Below are 19,451 nucleotides of genomic sequence, written 5' to 3' on the forward strand. Positions count from 1 at the left end.
GACAACTAGAACTTTCCCCTCCCGCTCCAATTTAGCGGTAAGATCAGGTTATTATCAGACTGCTAATCCAGAGACCCAAATAATGTCTGAGGACCCAGGTTCGAAACCCACAACAGATGGTGGAGTTTGAATTCAATGAAAGTCTGGAATTAAGATTTTAATGGTGACTATGAAGTCATTGTCAATCATCTGAGAAACCCATTGGTTCACGAATCCAAAGGAAACTGCCAACCTTACATGATCTGACCTACATGCGACTCCACACCCAGAATAATATGGCTGCTTCTTCATGGGCATTTAGGGGTGCAATAAATGCTGGCTTAGTCAGTTACACCCTCATCATGTGAATGAATTACAAGAAAGTTCCTCTGGAGTCCAGATGGAATATTCTGCCCATGCAGCTTGCTAACTCTCGATCCTGGCAATGATGAACTGTGTTTATTCCTCTAACTATACTATCTCAGTTACATCAATTCTCTTTTCTACCCCCTACTGATTGGCTGTATCACGTTACTATGGTCAGTTTGCTCATCCTCCCCACAGCCCAACTCTCATCCACATAGGGAGCAAGATTCATAGACCTGTTGGATAAGCTCAAGGGCTGAGACTCCATCAACACTCCTTCCTGGATCCCTCAACCTGCCACGTTCATAGTCGCACAGCACCACCACCACCCCCCTCCCTCCACCGTGCCCTCACTGTTATGAGGGAAACATGGGAGTCAGCAGCACAGAGGCATGCAAAGCAAGGTCATTCTGATCCAGCTGGACATACCAGGCAGCATCTTTGGAGAAAGAGGAGTCACTTAACGCTTCAGATCATATTTTCTTGGCCAGGGAGAGCCAATGAGGAAATAGCATTTCAAAAAAACAACAGAGCCAAAGAGAATGAAGACAAAAGGTCACCCCTAACTGGAAAATCGATAGTCAGACCTGCTGAGCCCAGGTCAACAGAGGTCACAATGTCAACAGTTCATCCAAGATTCTGTCATGCAGATCCTAGCTCAATCGCTGTGAGTCCAGTCCACCCATCACCCAGAATCAGCTCTCTAGCCCAAAAAAATTCATTTAAAAATTTCTGTTTCACTGTAACATTGTCCCTCTGCAGCCTCCAGACTCAATATCGAGTTCAACAATTTTAGGGCCTAGCTACAATCAGTTCTGAACAAAGGTCACTGTATGCATGACATTAACCCTGCATTCCCTCCACTGATGCTGCAGAACCCACTGAGTTTTCCAAGCATTTTCTGTTTTTGCCTCTGATTTCGAACACCATTTTTAGTTTTCTCTGTACAATAAGTCAACGGATAACATTGACAGTTAAAATGCTGCTTCTATGTTACCAACAAAATAATGACAATACATTTGTATGACATTGCATTGCTTGATGCAAGAGAAAGTGAGGACTGCAGATGCTGGCGATCAGAGCTGAAAAATGCGTTGCTGGAAAAGTGCAGCAGGTCAGGCAGCATCCAAGGAACAGGAGAATCGACATTTCGGGCATAAGCCCTTCTTCAGGAATGAGGAAGGTGTGCCAAGCAGGCTAAGATAAAAGGTAGGGAGGAGGGACTTGGGGGAGGGGCGTTGGGAATGCGATAGGTGGAAGGAGGTTAAGGTGAGGGTGATAGGCCGGAGTGGGGGTGGGGGCGGAGAGGTCGTGAAGAAGATTGCAGGTCAAGAAGGTGGTGCTGAGTTCGAGGGTTGGGACTGAGACAAGGTGGAGGGAGGGGAAATGAGGAAACTGGAGAAATCTGAGTTCATCCCTTGTGGTTGGAGGGTTCCTAGGCGGAAGGTGAGGCGCTCTTCCTCCAGACGTCGTGTTGCCATGGTCTGGTGATGGAGAAGTCCAAGGACCTGCATGTCCTTGGCGGAGTGGGAGGGGGGGTTAAAGTGTTCAGCCACAGGGTGGTTGGGTTGGTTGGTGCGGGTGTCCCAGAGGTGTCACCAACCAACCCAACCACCCCGTGGCTGAACACTTTAACCCCCCCTCCCACTCCGCCAAGGACATGCAGGTCCTTGGACTTCTCCATCACCAGACCATGGCAACACGACGTCTGGAGGAAGAGCGCCTCACCTTCCGCCTAGGAACCCTCCAACCACAAGGGATGAACTCAGATTTCTCCAGTTTCCTCATTTCCCCTCCCTCCACCTTGTCTCAGTCCCAACCCTCGAACTCAGCACCACCTTCTTGACCTGCAATCTTCTTCACGACCTCTCCGCCCCCACCCCCACTCCGGCCTATCACCCTCACCTTAACCTCCTTCCACCTATCGCATTCCCAACGCCCCTCCCCCAAGTCCCTCCTCCCTACCTTTTATCTTAGCCTGCTTGGCACACCCTCCTCATTCCTGAAGAAGGGCTCCTTGGATGATGCCAGACCTGCTACGCTTTTCCAGCATTGCTTGGTATAGACCTACTGCCTGCTCTCAAGACATTTCTCCCCCCACATTATTCCATGCCTGCACTCAGTTTCCTTAACCTTTTACCAGTTCCTGTGCCTGTACTCAGTCTCTCTCTACTGCCTCCAATCACCCCTCAGCTCCTATTCCCACCTTGTGTCCTCACGTTCCCTTTCTATTCTGCATGCCATTCTTAACGCACATTGAAGGCCTCGGCTCCACCTACTGGCAAAAGCTGGTGGTGCAGATAGTTCAGCCTCCACTAACTAATGTTTGCCACTAGAGAGAGCCAGCTTAAAGCTTCAACTGAGTTGAGTTTTAGCATTTCTAGTGCTGGTAATTACGCTGATATTCCATTCCTTTTTATTTTAAATTAGTTTATTTCAAAGTTATTTCACTTATCAGTGTAAACATTCAGCCTCGGACCTTCAGGTGACCATCCTCCAAGGTGGACTTCGGGACAGGCAGCAGAGGAAAGTGGCCAAGCAAGGGCTGATAGCTGAGTTCGGTACCCATAGGGAGGGCTTCAACCGGGACTTGGGTTCATGTCACATTACAGGTGACCACCATTGCACTATACATACACACAGATACTCCTATACACACACACACTCATATACACACAGACACCCACACACTCACACATGCACCCCCTCACAGATTTAAGACACTCTGCAGTCACTACACAAACACACACACACACACACACACACACATATACATACACTTTCTCACACTCACAACCCCCCACTCAGACAGTCACACACACAGACAGACAAAGACCCACATGCACACATATATTTTGTGGGGTGAATTTGTACTTTCAGGGTTACATCGTACTTTGCTCAAAAACTGCAGACATTCATGTAGAACTCTGAGCTCAAAAACTTGTTGAATTTATGTAAAACTCCGTTATCTCACTTTTTAGATTAGGATCAATCTAAACATCATGGCATAGACAGAGAACACAGGACCAACACCTTCAACATATTGTCTAGCTATCACCATTGTTAACAGCTAACCTGAGAATGCAACTTTTTTAAAAAAAAGGTTTTGTGATTTACACATGAAAGAAGTGAAGCTATCACTGTATTCTAACAGATGAAAGGCTTAACAGACAATTAATTTTTCAACGTATAATTTCAGTTACATCACACTGTAAATTTTTGCTATAAATTCTGCGTTAGGATTGAGCCCTCCACTACCACCTGATGAAGGAGTGTCGCTCCGAAAGCTCGTGTTTCCAATAAACCTGTTGGACTGTAACCTGGTGTTGTGAGATTTTTAACTGTGTACACCCCAGTCCAACACCGGCATCATGTCTTTTATGTTCATTTACCTTGTTTTGAGTGTTATTTCAGGTAGGAATTCACAGTGCTGTACATGTACAATTCAACCTGCACGTGGACTTTTCTGAACAAAAACTGTCACTGGATTTAGCACTAAATTCTATGGGAAACCATGCTTCATTTAAAGTTATGTGAAGGACCACTCCCCTCTGCCCACCACGCCCCCCCCCCCCCCCCCCCCCCCCCCCCATTTTTCGACTATGAATTGGAGAATGGAAGACTACAGGGCTAACAGTAACTGGTCAATTAGAACATAGAACATTACAGCGCAGTACAGACCCTTTGACCCTCGATGTTGCGCCGCCCTGTCATACTAATCTGAAACCCATCCCACCTACACTATTCCATGTACGTCCATATGCCTGTCCAATGATGACTTAAATGCACTTAAACTTGGCGAATCTAATACCATTGCAGGCAAAGCATTCCATACCCTTACTACTCTCTGAGTAAAGAAACTACCTCTGACATCAGTCTTATACCTATCCCCCCTCACTTTAGAGTTGTGTCCCCTTGTGTTTGCCATCCCCATACTTGGAAAAAGGTTCTCCCTGTCCACCCTATCTAACCCTCTGATTATCTTGTATGTCTCTATTAAATCACCTCCCAACCTTTTTCTCTCTAATGAGAACAGCCTCAAGGCCCTCAGCCTTTCCTCGGAAGGCATTCCTTCCATACCAGGAAACATCCTAGTAAATCTCCTCTGCACCCTTCCCAAAGCTTCCACATCCTTCTTATAATGCGGTGACCAGAACAGTACATAATACTCCAAGTGTGGCCGTACCCGAGCTTTGTACAGCTGCAGCATAACCTCCTGGTTCAGGAACTCAATCCCTCTATTAACAAAAGGCCAAAACACTGTATGCCTTCTAAACAACCCTGTTAATCTGGGATCTGTGTACATGGACACCAAGATCTCTCTGCTCATCTGCACTCCCAAGAATCTTACCATTAGCCCAGTACTTTGCATTCCGATTACTCCGGCCAAAGTGAATCACCTCACACTTGTCTACATTAAACTCCATTTGCCACCTCTCAGTCCAGCTCTGCATCCTTTCTATGTCTCTCTGCAACCTACTACATCCTTCATCACTATCCACAACTCCACCGACGTTAGTGTCGTCTGCAAATTTACCAACCGACATTTCTAAGCCCTCTTCCAGGTCATTTATAAAAATGACGAACAGCAGTGGACCCAACACCGACCCTTGCGGTACGCCGCTAGTAACTGGACACCAAGATGAACATGTTTCATCAACTACAACCCTCTGTTTTCTTTCAGCAAGCCAATTACTGATCCAAACTGCTATGTCTCCCACAATCCCATTCCTCCACATTTTGTATAATAGCCTACTGTGGGGAACCTTATCGAATGCCTTACACCACATCAACCGGTTTACTCTCACCTACCTGGTTGGTCACTTTGTCAAAAAACTCAATAAGATTCGTTAGGCACGATCTACCCGTCACAAAACCGTGCTCACTGTGCCTGATCGGATTATTCTTTTCTGGATAGTAATAAATCCTATCTCTTATAACCTTTTCCAACACTTTACCCACAACTGAAGTGAGACTCACTGGTCTGTAATTACCAGGGTTGTCTCTACTACCCTTTTTGAACAAGGGAACCACATTTGCTATTCTCCAGTCCTCAGGCACTATTCCTGTAGAAATGACATTTGAAGATCAATGCCAAAGGCTCGGCAATCTCCTCCCTGGCTTCCCAGAGGATCCTAGGATAGATCCCATCCGGCCCAGGGGACTTGTCTATTTTCACACTCTGCAGTATTTCTAATACCTCTTCCTTGTGAACCTCAATCTCTTCTCGTCTAGATGCGAGTATCTCTGTATCTTCCTCGCCAACATTTTCATTTTCTATAATGAACACTGTCGAAAAATATTTATTTAGTGCTTCCCCTATCTCCTCTGACTCCCCACACAACTTCCCACTATTATCCTTGATTGACCCTAATATAACTCTCGTCATTCTTTTATTCCTGACATACCTATGGAAAGCCTTAGGGTTAACCCTGATCCTATCTGCTAACAACTTCTCATGTCCCCTCCTGGCTCTTCTGAGCTCTCTTTTTAGGTCTTTCCTGACTTCCTTGTAACCCTCAAGCGCCCTGAGTTTTCACATTTTGTCCTAACATAAGCCGCCTTCTGCTTCTTGACTAAGGGATTCCACTTCCTTAGTAAACCACGGCTCACGTGTTCTATATCTTCCTCCCTGCCTGACAGGTACACACTTATCTCGGACACACAGGAGCTTTTCCTTGAAAAAGCTCCACATTTTTAATGTGCTCATCCCCTTGCAGTTTCCTTCCCCATTCTACGCTTCCTAAATCTTTCCTAATTGCATCGTAATTTCCCTTCCCCCAGCTGTAACTCTTGCTCGGTGAAGTACACCCATCCCTTCCCATCACTAAAGTAAACCTGACAGAATTTTTGAAACTTAAACATCATGTTGGATTGTGTGACATAAACTTTAGATTATATTATCTTATGGAGAAGAGGCTGAGGTACAGATCACTACATATTAAAAGAATATGCTGGGAAAGGAGGGTTGCTGGTGTTCAGCTGTGAACAGAGTGGTGTAGCATGGGGACTGTCGGGGGGCTCATCAATCTTCAACTGTCACCTCAGCTGCAGCATCCCTGCTGACTACCCACATTCTCCCCGTCGAGCTTTAGGTGCTTTTGAATTTTGTGTGAACAGAATTGTTGGGCAGGTTACCCAGGCTGATGAAGGCTCACAGCACCAGGGACCCAGGTTCTATTCCTGCCTTGGGCGATTGCGTGGAGTTTGCACGGTCTCCCCGTGTCTGCGTGGGTTGCCTCCGGGTGCTCTGGTTTCCTCCCACAGTCACAAAGATGTGCAGGTCAGGTGAATCAGTCATGCTAAATTGCCCATAGTCAGGGGTGAATATGGGGAGTGGGTCTGGGTGGGTTACTCTTCAGAGGGTCGGTATGGACTTGTTGGGCCGAAGGGCCTGTTCCCATACTGTAGGGAATCTAATCAAAATCTAATCTAATCTAATCTAATCTCCTCAGTTGGACTTCACATAAAAGCAGGGTGAGGAGAGATAAAAGAGCTAACATTGTCATTCACACGAACCTGTCGTCTGTGGGTTCCGAACCATCATCCTTCTCGATGGGAATGTTGAGGGCCTCGGCAAGCTGTGAGTTACTATCATAGACACGGTAGTAAATGGGCTGAAGCTGATGGGCGTACCACTTGGGCTTGTCCCCAATTAGAGCTGGATCAAACACGCCTGCATAAAAAGGAAAAAAAATCAGTTCAGCTATAACAAGCATCAGGATTAAATCAGAATGACTGCTCCTTTCAGTAACTGGAGTCAGACTCCAGGATTAAACCAGTAACCCCCAATACCCCTTCAGTAACTGGAGTCAGACTCCAGGATTAAACCAGTAACCCCCCATCCCCAATACCCCTTCAGTAACTGGAGTCAGACTCCAGGATTAAACTAGTAATCCCCCTTACCCCTTCAGTGACTGGAATCAGACTCCAGGTTTAAAGTTGGAGAAAAGGTGCAGTTGACTGGACGGAAGCATGCCAAGATAGTTTGGAAACTTCACCCAAGTATGACAACTCCAGGGATTGTGACTTTCAATTCCGAGCCTCACTTACCTGCAATTTATTCCTAAATCAACAACCAATTCCAGAACTACGAGTCGTATTAAACTGAGTGGTCAGTTACGATCTTACTGAGTAGCAAGGCATGCTCAAAGAATGCAAATTCTTACTTGGGCAAAATACTACTGAAATAAGCTCAAAGCTCAGCAGCATCTGTGGAGAGGGGTACAGACCTTTCAGAATAAAGGGCAATGGACTCAAAACATTAACTTTGGTTCTCTCTCCACAGACACTGCCGGAGCTGCTGTGAGATTTTCAAGCTGAGAGTGAAGAGGTGATGTTCACAAAACAAGGAGCATTCAGAATGAGGGAGGGGTGACAATCAGAGCTAGAAGCAACAGCAGTGACTGATCACTCAGAGCAGGGGAACAGCACAGAGCTGCTCTTGGGCTTTCCAAGAGTGACAGATGGTAGCAGCACATTTTTGTTCCTCTCTGAAAGTGGTCTGTGGTCTAAACTAGCACCAGCAAACTAAGGCACTGCACAAAAGTTACAACTTACTTTAATTAAGAGTTTTCAGATTGAGAGACAGGATTTAAAATTGATTGTTTCTGGAAAGCACAAGTTGGATTATGAAAGGTGATTGGATGAGTCTTTGCTTGCATCCTTACTGGGCAACTGAGACCTGAGCTTACAATTCCTGCCCAGCTGTAGGAACTTCAAGGCACACCATGTGATGTGGGAAGTGACAACTGTGGAAAGGGTCTCCACCTCAGGCTCAGGGTTTTTTTAGGCAAGTGTGTGGGGTGGAGTGAGTGCACAGGATCAGGAAAGAGGGTGAGTAACAACATACAGACGTAGAGAGAAATAAGGTGTGGAAAGGAATAACAGATTGGACAATAGCGTAGAGGAGTGCAATATCAGGTTTACGAACATGTGGGGAACAGCAGTTACACAGGGGACACAACTGAAGGTGATTCTGCCCACCCAGTCCATCCCACCCACTCTTACCTGAATTGACCATTGTAACGTTTTACTCCTTTCTCCACCACATAGTAGTTGAGTTTTTCTTTAAATACAATTACATTATTCACTTCAATCACTCCCTGTAGGAGTAAGCTCGACACAGTTACCATTTGTTAGGTGAAAAGATTCTTTCCCTGAATTCCTGACTGAAGGCTCCAGGCAGAGTGCAGATTTAATTTAGCTTTGGTAGTGTGGACTTGATGGGCTGAAAGGCCTCTTCTGTACTCTAGCATTCTACAAACTGATTACAAATTGTTGTTTATTTCTAACCTCCGGCTTTCAATTATCTCATATTAAATCCTCTCATAATATTGAAAACTCTTGACCAGATTTTTAAAAAGATATCATTGGTGAGGCCAGCATTACTGCCCACGCCCAAGCCGAGAGGGTAGTTAAGAGTCAACCACATTGCTGTGGTTCTGGAGTGACATATAGACCTGAGTCTTTCTGACAATCGACCACTGGTTTCAATGTCATCATTAGACTCTTAGTGCCATTGACATTTAAAACTGAATTCAAGTTCACCATCCTCCAACATGAGATTTGAACTCAGTTCCCAGAACATTAACAGTCTAACAGTAAGAATAGGCTGTTGCCTCCCCAGACAGAACAACATGTTCGGTCTTCCTGCTAGAGTTAACCTTACAATTTTGGTATCAGCTTTATAGTTCTTTCAGCATCTTCTCCGGTGTCTTTTTGGAATATGGAGCCGTGCGCAATACTTAGTGTAATACAACCAAACTGCCATGTTAGGTCTGCATTTCAATTCTATACATCCCAAAATGAACTCCAGTACTTCCCCGACTGTTTAAACTGGCTGTGTCAATCTGCCTTCACTGCTTTTTAAGACTTGCAGCTACATGGGTAACCTCCAGATTCCTCAACCCATCCCATTTCAGTACATGTTCAGTGCAAATGGCTTCCTCGCTCCCTCCTGATCAAAGTACCGCCAACACCAACATATTAGATGACAACTCCAGTCTGCATGCTTATTAGTACCTTCCTTGGAGGGGGTGCCTAAGCTTTGGAAGAAGGGTGGGGAAAAGGCTCCACTGCCATTAATGGGGGACATTGATATTGTAGGAATCTACCGATTTACAGGGAGTGACATCTTTATGGCCCAGCAACCCTCAAATCACCTCATCACACCCTCACCCCCAACATCCCCAAAGTAGGAATCTCTGCTTCCTGTGATCAATCCTCCTCTGTGGGGAAAGCAGGTATGTTGTGGTAATGGCAACACTATAGCATTCAGGAATGCAGTGAATTTGCAGCAAATTAAGGCTGCAACATTCAATTTTGCAGTGGCTGGAGGACTTGGGCTTATTGCAAGATTTTTTTAAATTTAGTACTTTGGATAGTTCCAGAGTCATTAAAAGGCAGTTTCAAGGTGACAGACTAGTTCGAGAAAGAGACAAACTCCATTTTAGAAATGCGGAAGTTAACTGTATCGCTGCAAAGTCATCTTAGGAAGCTGAGAAAGTGGTAAGGCTTCAGTACAACAGAGACTGGGGAGGCTGAAAAGTTCACAAGCAGCACTTATTTGACACCGCTCAGCAAGCCGGGTTCAGGAGAAAAAGAAATTCCATGGGGCACGTCCAGCTTGGTGAAGCTAGGGGTCACTGATATATTTGAGTTATATTTGAGAGTGAGGACTGGAGCAGGTTTAGACTCCAGGGAAGTATTGAGCCAGGAAAGAAGGCTGGCTGACCAAAGTAGGAGCAGTCATTGAGGCAGACCAAGATGGAGAGGCTCTTGAGGAAAAGTTTCAAGACCAGATCCACAAAGTGTGAAGACTTTGTGATTTAATTAGTTACTGTGTCATTAATGTCGAGGTGGGAATTGCTGAGAAATCTGGGGGAGCTTCTATTTGGTGTGGGACATTCGCATGTTAATTCTGAGTGTTGGAAGTACATTGTATATTCATTATTGACTGTATTACTGTGTTAACATAAAGTTTATTGTTATTCGTTCAAAACTATGGAATTACGTGGCTTTACTCTCTCAGTAACTCCCCTTGGATTTGTGTCCATTTTGAAAATAAAGGTACAGGCCATTCTGCTACAACGTGCTTTCTTCAGCGTGAATTGGTTATAACACAATTGATGAATTGTGGTTGTTGTTTGGAGAGCACGAACATTCTACTGAACAGGTACAGATATTTTCTACAGCGTGATTTTCCATAGCATAGGGTTGTAGAGGAACACAACTGTCACATGTTTTTTGTCAAAGCCTCAAATACCAATAAATCTCTCAGAGGCAGGACGAGAGTTGAAGTTTTCTTTTTGAAGCATGACTTCTGGGGAAATGTTTCGACCACTCCAGACAAGGAAACAGGAAGATTTGGAAACTCCTGGCTTAATCCTCCCCAAACCATCTTTCGGAAGCTCAGAGTAGAAAGCGGAGTTAGAAGTATTGCTGCCTTTGTCAGAGTGAACTGAGAAAGTGACACTGATCAATGTTTCAGAAGCAGCAACCCACATTAATGACTGTGGAACAATACATTGTGAAAGCCATTTAAGTGATTTGGATAGTTTTGTTATTTTCATTGATTTATCCTTTACATTCTTCTGTCTTTTGTGGGAATGGGGTTGAAAATAGTCATTTCAGGTTTAAAGCATAGACATAAACTAGATTACTTTATTTAGTTTTATTTTCTCTGCTAAAGTTATGGCATACTTATGTGTTTTGCTTAAGATACAAAACTGACATCTGGAAGCAGTTATAAGTCATGTCTTGGATTGCCAATTCAGAAGTTGAGTTAGGAATCCATTGGGGTAACGAATGGATGGTTTAATTTTACTGCACTGCAAATACAGACATGGAGGTATTGATTTGGTCTGGCTGTATCCCTGTCTTAATAATCTAAAATATAGGGGCAGCAGTAGCCTTCAAAGGCCTTTGAACCGCTCCACCATTCAATAAGACCAGGTTGATCATCCACCTCAATATCATTTTCCTGCACTATCCACGTATCCTGCAATGGTTTCATCTGTAGAAATGCATCAACCTCAGTCCAGATGACAGTCTCCACAGCTCTCTGTGAAAGAGCTTTCCAAAGATTCACGCCACTCAGATTCCTCCCCATCTCAGTCCCAAATGATTTATTCGATTAGATTAGATTACTTAGTGTGGAAACAGGCCCTTCGGCCCAACAAGTCCACACCGACCTACCGAAGCGTATACCACCCAGACCCATACTCCTACATTTACCCCTTCACCTAACACTATGGGCAATTTAGCATGGCCAATTCACCTGACCTGCACATCTTTGGACTGTGGGAGGAAAACAGAGCACCCGGAGGAAACCCACGCAGACATTGGGAGTATGTGCAAACTCCACACAGACAGTCGCCTGAGGCTGGAATTGAACCTGGGACCCCGGTGCTGTGAGGCAGCAGTGCTAATCACTGAGCCACTGTGCTGCCTCATAAATTACTCATTACTCTAAACCTGCGATCTCCCCAGTTCTGCACCCTCAGCCAGGGGAAACATCTTTCTGTACCTACACTGCTGACCCCTGTAAGAACTGTGAATGTTCCAATGAGATTGTTTTGCATTCTTCTAACCCACACAGAATTCAGGTCCAGTCAATTTAACCTTTCCTCAAATAACAATCCCCCCTTCGCTCCACGGGCAGCACCGTGGCTCAGTGGTTAGCACTGCTGCCTCACAGCACGAGAGACCCGGTTTCCTCCCACAGTCCAAAAATGTGCAGGTTAGGTGAATTGGCCATGCTAAATTGCACGTAGTGTTAGGTGAAGGGGTAAATGCCGGGGAATGGGTCTGGGTGGGTTGCGCTTTGGCGGGTCAATGTGGATTTGGGCCGACGGGCCTGTTTCCACACTGTAAGTAATCTAATCTAATCCCACAAATGAGTGTGGGAAACTTTTGTTTCGTTCTCTTTGGCAAATACAACTTCCATAAAGAGATCAAAACTGCAGACAATGTCAAGGTATGATCAAACTGCAGTAAGGCATCTTCACTCCTGCACTCATCCTCTTGTAAGATAAGCCATCAGGACATATATCTTATTTGCCTGATGTACTCTGATTCTGCACATTCACTCAAGAACGAAGAGATGACTGAGAGATGGCCTGATCACGGTGTTTAAAATTAACTCGGTCATCAATCTGGTCAAGAGAACGCTTGCAAAGTTGAGGGGATCCAGAAGGAGCGGGTATAATGTACGTCGGAACAAGACTGCGCAGACGGAAATCAGAAAGTACTCTCCCTGCTCAAGAGCCTGTTAAAATATGAAACAAATGAAGAGACAAATAGCGAGGGGCTGAATGGCTACGTTCCAAGGTTCAAATAAAAGACAAGGGGCTGAGAACCCTGTGTAGTGGATATGGAAGAAAGTCAATGCACCAGAGAGCCCACCCTGATGAACAGCAAGCTCAGTGCCATTCACCCCACCCTCTTGAGCTAGGACCCCACCCACCATCATGCTGCAGCAAAGCTTCCCTTCTCCTGACTTACTGTTGTGGATCCTCTGGAACGTGTAGTTGGTAGGATTCAAGGACCATTCCCCGGCATACTCCACAGCCTGTGTCCGAGCAAGCTTCTCCGTGAACAGCGAGAGCTTAGGTCTGGAGGCCAGGAAGGAATTGACTTGGAAAGCAACGACAGGCCGAGGGAAGAGTCTGAGAGTGCGCGTGTGAGACAAAAATCCCTGCAGCACATTGGGGGAGTTGAAGAACCTCACCATGGCTACCCTGAGAATAAGAAAAACAACACAGCACTGTAAAAATGCAAGAGGAACAGTTCCACTGGTTTAGGGGAGGGAGAGTGGAGAGGAAAATCACAGGAACAGCTCAGGAAACATCAAAGGCCCCAGTCACTCTCACACTTACCGGGTGGCAATGTCCACAGAGTCGACATCGTTGCCATAGATGAGTGGGTTGAACTCGGTGGAGGGAGTTGAGGTCTGGTCATCCCGGCTTCGCCCACCTACAGGGAGCTCCTGCGCCTCATTGAACTTCTCCAGGTTGAGGATGGGCTGAGTGTTCAGGCTCATACTTGCCAGCGCCTGTCACAGCCCAGACAGAGAGAGGCTTCATCAGCAGGCAACAAGACTTCACACACCACCCTGACCACCCACCATCCCCTGCGCCCAGTCACCAGCCCTCGCCTCCAATGATTAACCACACCCCACCCAACTCCTCCACAAAGTCACCTCCTGACCCCCATCAACCATACCTCCCTCATCACTTTGCCATCAACCAAAACCACCCCCATCCCATCATTGAGGAACCCCACCACAATGACCCAAACCCTCCCTATCAGCCCAGGTCATAGGAGGTAATGTATTGAATGGATCAATGTTTTTTGCTCGCCAGTCAGAGGTGGTGGAATGGGTCTTTCTCAGATTTGCAGGATGTAACAAGTGGTGCGTCATTGGGACCGCTGCTGGGACATCAACCGTTTACGATTTATAGAAATACTTTGGATGAAAGGACTGAAGATATTTGCTGATGAGACAAAGATACATAGGAAATTAATTTGTGACTGGACTGTAATGATGCTTTACAGGGATATGGAGCGGTTCAGTGAGTGGGTAGGGATGTGAGCTGAAAAATGTGTTGCTGGAAAAGCGCAGCAGGTCAGGCAGCATCCAAGGAGCAGGAGAATCGACGTTTCGGGCATCAGCCCTTCTTCAGTGTATGCCCGAAACGTCGATTCTCCTGCTCCTTGGATGCTGCCTGACCTGCTGCGCTTTTCCAGCAACACATTTTTCAGCTCTGATCTCCAGCATCTGCAGTCCTCACTTTCTCCGGGAAGAGATGTGACAAATGGAGTACAATGTGGAAATGTGCGATTATCCATTTTGGCAGGAGGAATAAAGTAATAGGCACTTTACCTTAATAGTGAGAGATTGCAGAGCACTGACTGCAGAGGGATCTGGATGTCAAAGAACACAATTGTTCATATCCCTCTATTCTCTGCCAGTTTGTGTCTGTCCAAATGCCTCAGAAACATGGGTACTGTATCTGCTTCTACCACCTCCTCTGGCAATGCATTCCAGGCACCTACCCATTCTCTCTCAAAGAAAAATACTTCCCTTCCACATCTCCTATAAATGTTCTCATCTCACCTTAAACCTACACCCCTCTTATCTGACATTTTCACCCTGGGACAAAGAGTCAGTCTATCCATGTTATCGTTGACATTTATTAGATCTTCCTCCAGCCTCCAATGCTCTAGTAAAAACAATCCAAGTTTGTCCAACGTTCCCTTATAACTAACACACTCCTGTCCAAGCAACATCCTGGTAAACATCTGCACTCACTCCATATCCTTCCTGATAGGCATTTACATAATTACAAAAGGCACTGATAGAATGGATAGCTGAAGTCTTTTCCTCCCACAGTGGAAATGTCAACTACTAGGGGGAAATGGGGTGAAAGTAAAAGGGGGCAAATTTAGGGGAGCTGTGAGAGGCAGTCTTTTTGTTTTAAACACAGAGTGGTAAATGTCTGGAATGCGCTGCCACAGGTGGAGGAGGAGACGGATAAGATAGCAACATTTAAGAGGTATCTTGACAGATAGTATGAACAAGCAGAGAAGAGGGAGATATGGACCAGGTAGAGGCGAAAGATTTTCAGTTGAGAATGTGTCTTGGTGGGCTGAAGAGCCTGTTACTTTGCTGTACTGTGTTCTTTATCGAGCAGCAACCAGAATTGTACACAGTACTCCAAATATGGCCTAACTAAAGTCTGATACAACATTGCTTGCCAATTTTGTTACTCTGTGTCTCAACAGATGAAGATAACCATGCCATCTCTAATGCCCTGTACACTGGCCTTGCCACTTCCAGAAAGCTATGGACTTGGGACAATGGATTGTATCAATGCTAAGGTTCCAGCCATTTACTGTAAACTTTCCTTTTTGCGTTTGACCTCCCAAAATAGACCAACTCATATTTGCCTGGACTACACAGGATCTGCCATTTTTTTGCCCAATTTACCAATTGAACTACAGAACAACCTTGATTATCCAAACGAGACAGGCGGTGGTGATTGTTCGAATAACTGACAAAATTTTCACGGGACCTTGAGATCTTATTCAGATAACCTGAAATTCGGATAATTGATGCCCGGATAACTGAGGTTGTTCTGTGTACCCTGTTGCATCTTTTGACAATCTTCCTCACTATCCACAACTCCACCAATTTTCATGTCATCTGCAAACTTACCAATGAAGTCACTGACATTTTCATTCAAATCATTTATATTACAAGAAAAAACAAATGCCCCAGCAGTGATCGTTGTCGAACATCACTGGTCATAGACTTCCAGTCAGAAAAGCATCCCTCTCCAATTACGCTCTGTCTTCTATGATCAAGTCAATTTTGTGTCTAACTTGCCAAGTTTGATCTTCTGGACCAGCCTATGAGAGACATTGTCACTGCTTTACTGAAGTCCATACAGACAATATCCACTGCCTCAAAAATCTTAATCAAATTTGGGAAACATGACCTTCCTGCATAAAGCCATCTTAATCATCCCTAATAAGTCCATTCATCCCTAAATGAGAATATATCTTGTCCCTAACTATCTTCTCCGATAATTTCCCTACACTGATCTCAGGCTCATTGACCTATAATTTCCTGGATTACCCTGGCAGCCCTTCTTGAACAAAGGAACACCGCCTGCTATTCTCCAGTCTTCTGGGACCTTGCCCATGGCTAAAGAGGATACAAAGATATCTGTAAAGGCCTTAGCAATCTCGGCCCTTGTTGCTTTCACTATTCTAGGATAGATGCCGTCAGGCCCTGGGTTCTTACAACCTCCTTCTTAACATTGACATGCTTCAGAATATCAACAAACTCCTCTCTCAACTTGCCATCCTTCTCCTTGGTGAATACTAATATGAAGTACTCATTAAAGATCTCACCCACTTCATCTGTTTCCATACACAAGCTCCTTCACTGGTCTTTGAGTGGACCTACCCTTTCTATAGTTACCCTGTCGCTCAAAATATACGTATAAAATGTCTCGACCTTCTCCTTAATCCTGCTTGCCAAAAACATTTTATGCCTCTTCCAGTCCTCCTAATTTCTTTGTTTTCTGCTCCCTATATACTCTTCAAGGGTCCTATTTGACGTTTGTTTCCTAAACCTTATATACCCTTCCTTTTTCTTTTTAACTAAAAATATAACTCTTGTCATCCAAGGTTCTGGAATTCTGCCATCTTATTTCTCATCTTCATAGGAATGCTGGTCCTGAACTCTGATCAACTGGCTACTAAAAGACTCCCACATGTCAGATGTGGATTTACTTTCAAAGGACTGCTCCACACTTGGTTAGACCCCATTTGGAATGTTGTGTTCAGTTCTGTCTCCTCATTATAGGAAGGACGTGGAAACTTTAGAGAGTGTGTAGAGGAGTTTTACTAGGATACTGCCTGGACTGGAAGGCATGTCTTATGAAGAAATGTTGAGGGAACTAGGGCTTTTCTCATTGGAGCAAAGGAGGATGAGGGGTGACGAGACAGGTGTACAAGATGATGAGGGGCATAGGCAGACACCTTTCCCCAGGGCAGAAATGGCTATCATGAGGGGGCATTAATTTAAGGTGATTGAAGGAAGGTTTCGGGGAGATGTCAGAGGTAGGTTATTCACACAGTGTGTGGTGGGTGTATGGAATGCACTGCCAGCAGTGGTAGTAGAGTCAGATACATTACTTGGAAGACAGTACAATGAAGGGTATGTAGGTTAGTTTGACCTTAGAGTAGGATAAAAGATCAGCACAACATCGAATGCCAAAGAGCCTGTACTGTGCTGTAATGTTCTATGTTCAATCCAATTTTTTCCAGTTCCTGCTTATCATAGTTGTAATGAGCCTCCTCTCAATTTAGTATGTTTACCAGTCACCAGCCTTATCCTTTTGGAAAACGACTTAAAACTTATGGAATTATGATCACTGGTCTCAAAACATTCCCCTCCTGAAACTTCAATTACCCAGTCAGGCTCATTCCCCAATACAAGATCTCGCATGGACACTTCCCCAGTTGGACTATGTACATATTGTTTCAAGAATCCCTCGTAGAAGCATCTATCAAATTCTGTCCCATCTAAGCCCTTGGCGCTAAGGGAGCTCTAATCAATACTGGGCAAGTTAAAAATCACCCATGTCAACAATCTTTCCATGATTTACTTACATCATCTATTCCTCCATCTCCTACTGGAGATTGGGAAGCCTAAACTATAAGCCTATCAGAGTGATTGCACCTTTCTTATTCCTGAGTTCTACACACATTGCCTTGCTGGGTGAGCCTCCAAGATGTCCTCCCTTTGTTCAGCTGTGACATTCTCCTGAATCAGTAATGCAATTCGCCCAACCCTTTTACATCCCTATCACATCTAAAACATCGACACCCTGGAATGTTGAGTGGTCAGTCCTGCCCTTCTCTGAACCAAGTTTCTGTAATGACGATAACACTGTAGTTCCATGCACTAACCCAGGATCTAAGCACAACTGCCTTATCTGTTGCACTCCTTGTGTTAAAATAAATACACTTCAAACTGACAGTCCTGCGGGGGTTCATTAACCTGGTCCTGCCTGTTAGCCTTACTTGACTTAACCTCTGCCTTCTCCTCAATCACTCCACATGCTGACCTACTGCTCTGGTTCCCACCCCACTGTCACACTAGTTTAAACCCTCCTGAGCGACACTGGCAAATCTCCCTGCAAGGATATTGATACCTCTCCAGTTTAGATGCAACTCATTCTCCATGTACAGGTGCCTCCCGTCCTGGAGGAGATCCCAATGATACAGCTATCTGAAACCCTCCCTCCTACAACAGCTCTTTAGCAACACAAACAACTGTATTATCTTCCCCTTTCTGGCCTCTGGCATGTGGCACAGGGAGTAATGCAGAGATTACAACCTGCGAGTTCTTGCTTTTCAACTTTCTATCAAACGCGTTAAATTCCCTTATCTCGCTTTCTGCGCGGGTTCACAAATCACAAAAGGTTCATACGTAATTAGGACACCAGATTGAATATTCTCAGTCATTGAGCTGAACCGAATGCAGAAATAGGGATGTCATGCTTCAATTACACAGGGCACTGGAGTACTGTGTTGAGGACAAAACGTAGTTGAAGCAGATTAGCAGTGGTTCCCTTCACTAATCCACGGAAATGGATCTTATGAGGCAATGTTGGACAGGGTTAGGTTTGCATTCACTACAGTAAGAGGTGACTTTCAGGAAACAATATTCAAGGTCCACGGCAGGGTGGATGTGGAGAGTATGTTTTATCTTGGATGGGGTGAATGTAGGGGTTAGGGGTCACTCACTTGAAACCGAGTTGAAGGGAAATGCATTTGCAGAGGATTGAATGGCTTTGGAACCTTCTTCTGGAGGTGGTGGTTGAAGCTGAAGCCGTGAATATTTTTAAGGCACAGGTAGATAGATTCTTGTTAAATAAAGGGGGTGAAAGGTGGGACTGAAGTTACAGTCAGATCAGCCACGGTCTTGGCAGAGCAGACTTTGATGGGTTGAGTGGCCCAGTCATGCACCTTGTTAGAATGTTTACATCTTTGCTTGATGACCACAAACACCCAATCAGCCCCACGCCCTCCTGTAACTGACCAAATACACTGAACATCTGCTTTGCTGCCCTCCAATCACCCCTATTTGGCTCACCAGAAGCAGCACCCCCCTATCACTCTGTCAGTGTTAATACCTTCCACCCTCACCATTCCACTCTTTCCACCAGCCCTAAGCTCCATCCTCATGAGCAACAGAACATAATGCATGAAGAGCAATGGAGAGGAACTTCAAGTAGACAATGCAATGGGATACTGAACACCAGGCACAGGGACATAGCTAGACTGGCTCATGCAGTCAGATCCAACACTGAGCTCACTCCATTGGGCCGCACAACTGGACAAAGGCGTGCAGAAAGTTTACAGCAACAAGTTCAGGGCTTCTTTGCAGGCCCCAAACTTCAGAATCAAGTGAATCTCAACTCAATTCAGCACTGAGTTCCATCTCAGGAATCAGCATTCCTGGATCAGGCAGCAACAGCAGCAGTGAGCATCAAAAAGCAAGTGAGTGGGACAGTGCGGAG

The 19,451-nt window shown here is 45.2% G+C and overlaps 1 protein-coding gene across 1 annotated transcript in view; it reads right to left on the reverse strand.

Annotated features, from left to right (window-relative positions):
* madd (MAP-kinase activating death domain) overlaps positions 1–19,451 on the reverse strand; it is a 145,307-nt gene that overhangs the window by 81,659 nt on the left and 44,197 nt on the right. The window contains exons 8-10 of the mRNA XM_072592876.1: positions 13,227–13,402; positions 12,853–13,088; positions 6,865–7,021 (exon numbers count right to left, since the gene is read on the reverse strand). Coding sequence (XP_072448977.1) covers positions 6,865–7,021; positions 12,853–13,088; positions 13,227–13,402 — 569 coding nt within the window. The remainder of the gene's footprint in view (positions 1–6,864; positions 7,022–12,852; positions 13,089–13,226; positions 13,403–19,451) is intronic.

Source organism: Chiloscyllium punctatum, chromosome 22, assembly GCF_047496795.1.
Source record: "Chiloscyllium punctatum isolate Juve2018m chromosome 22, sChiPun1.3, whole genome shotgun sequence".
Lineage (NCBI taxonomy): Eukaryota > Metazoa > Chordata > Chondrichthyes > Orectolobiformes > Hemiscylliidae > Chiloscyllium > Chiloscyllium punctatum.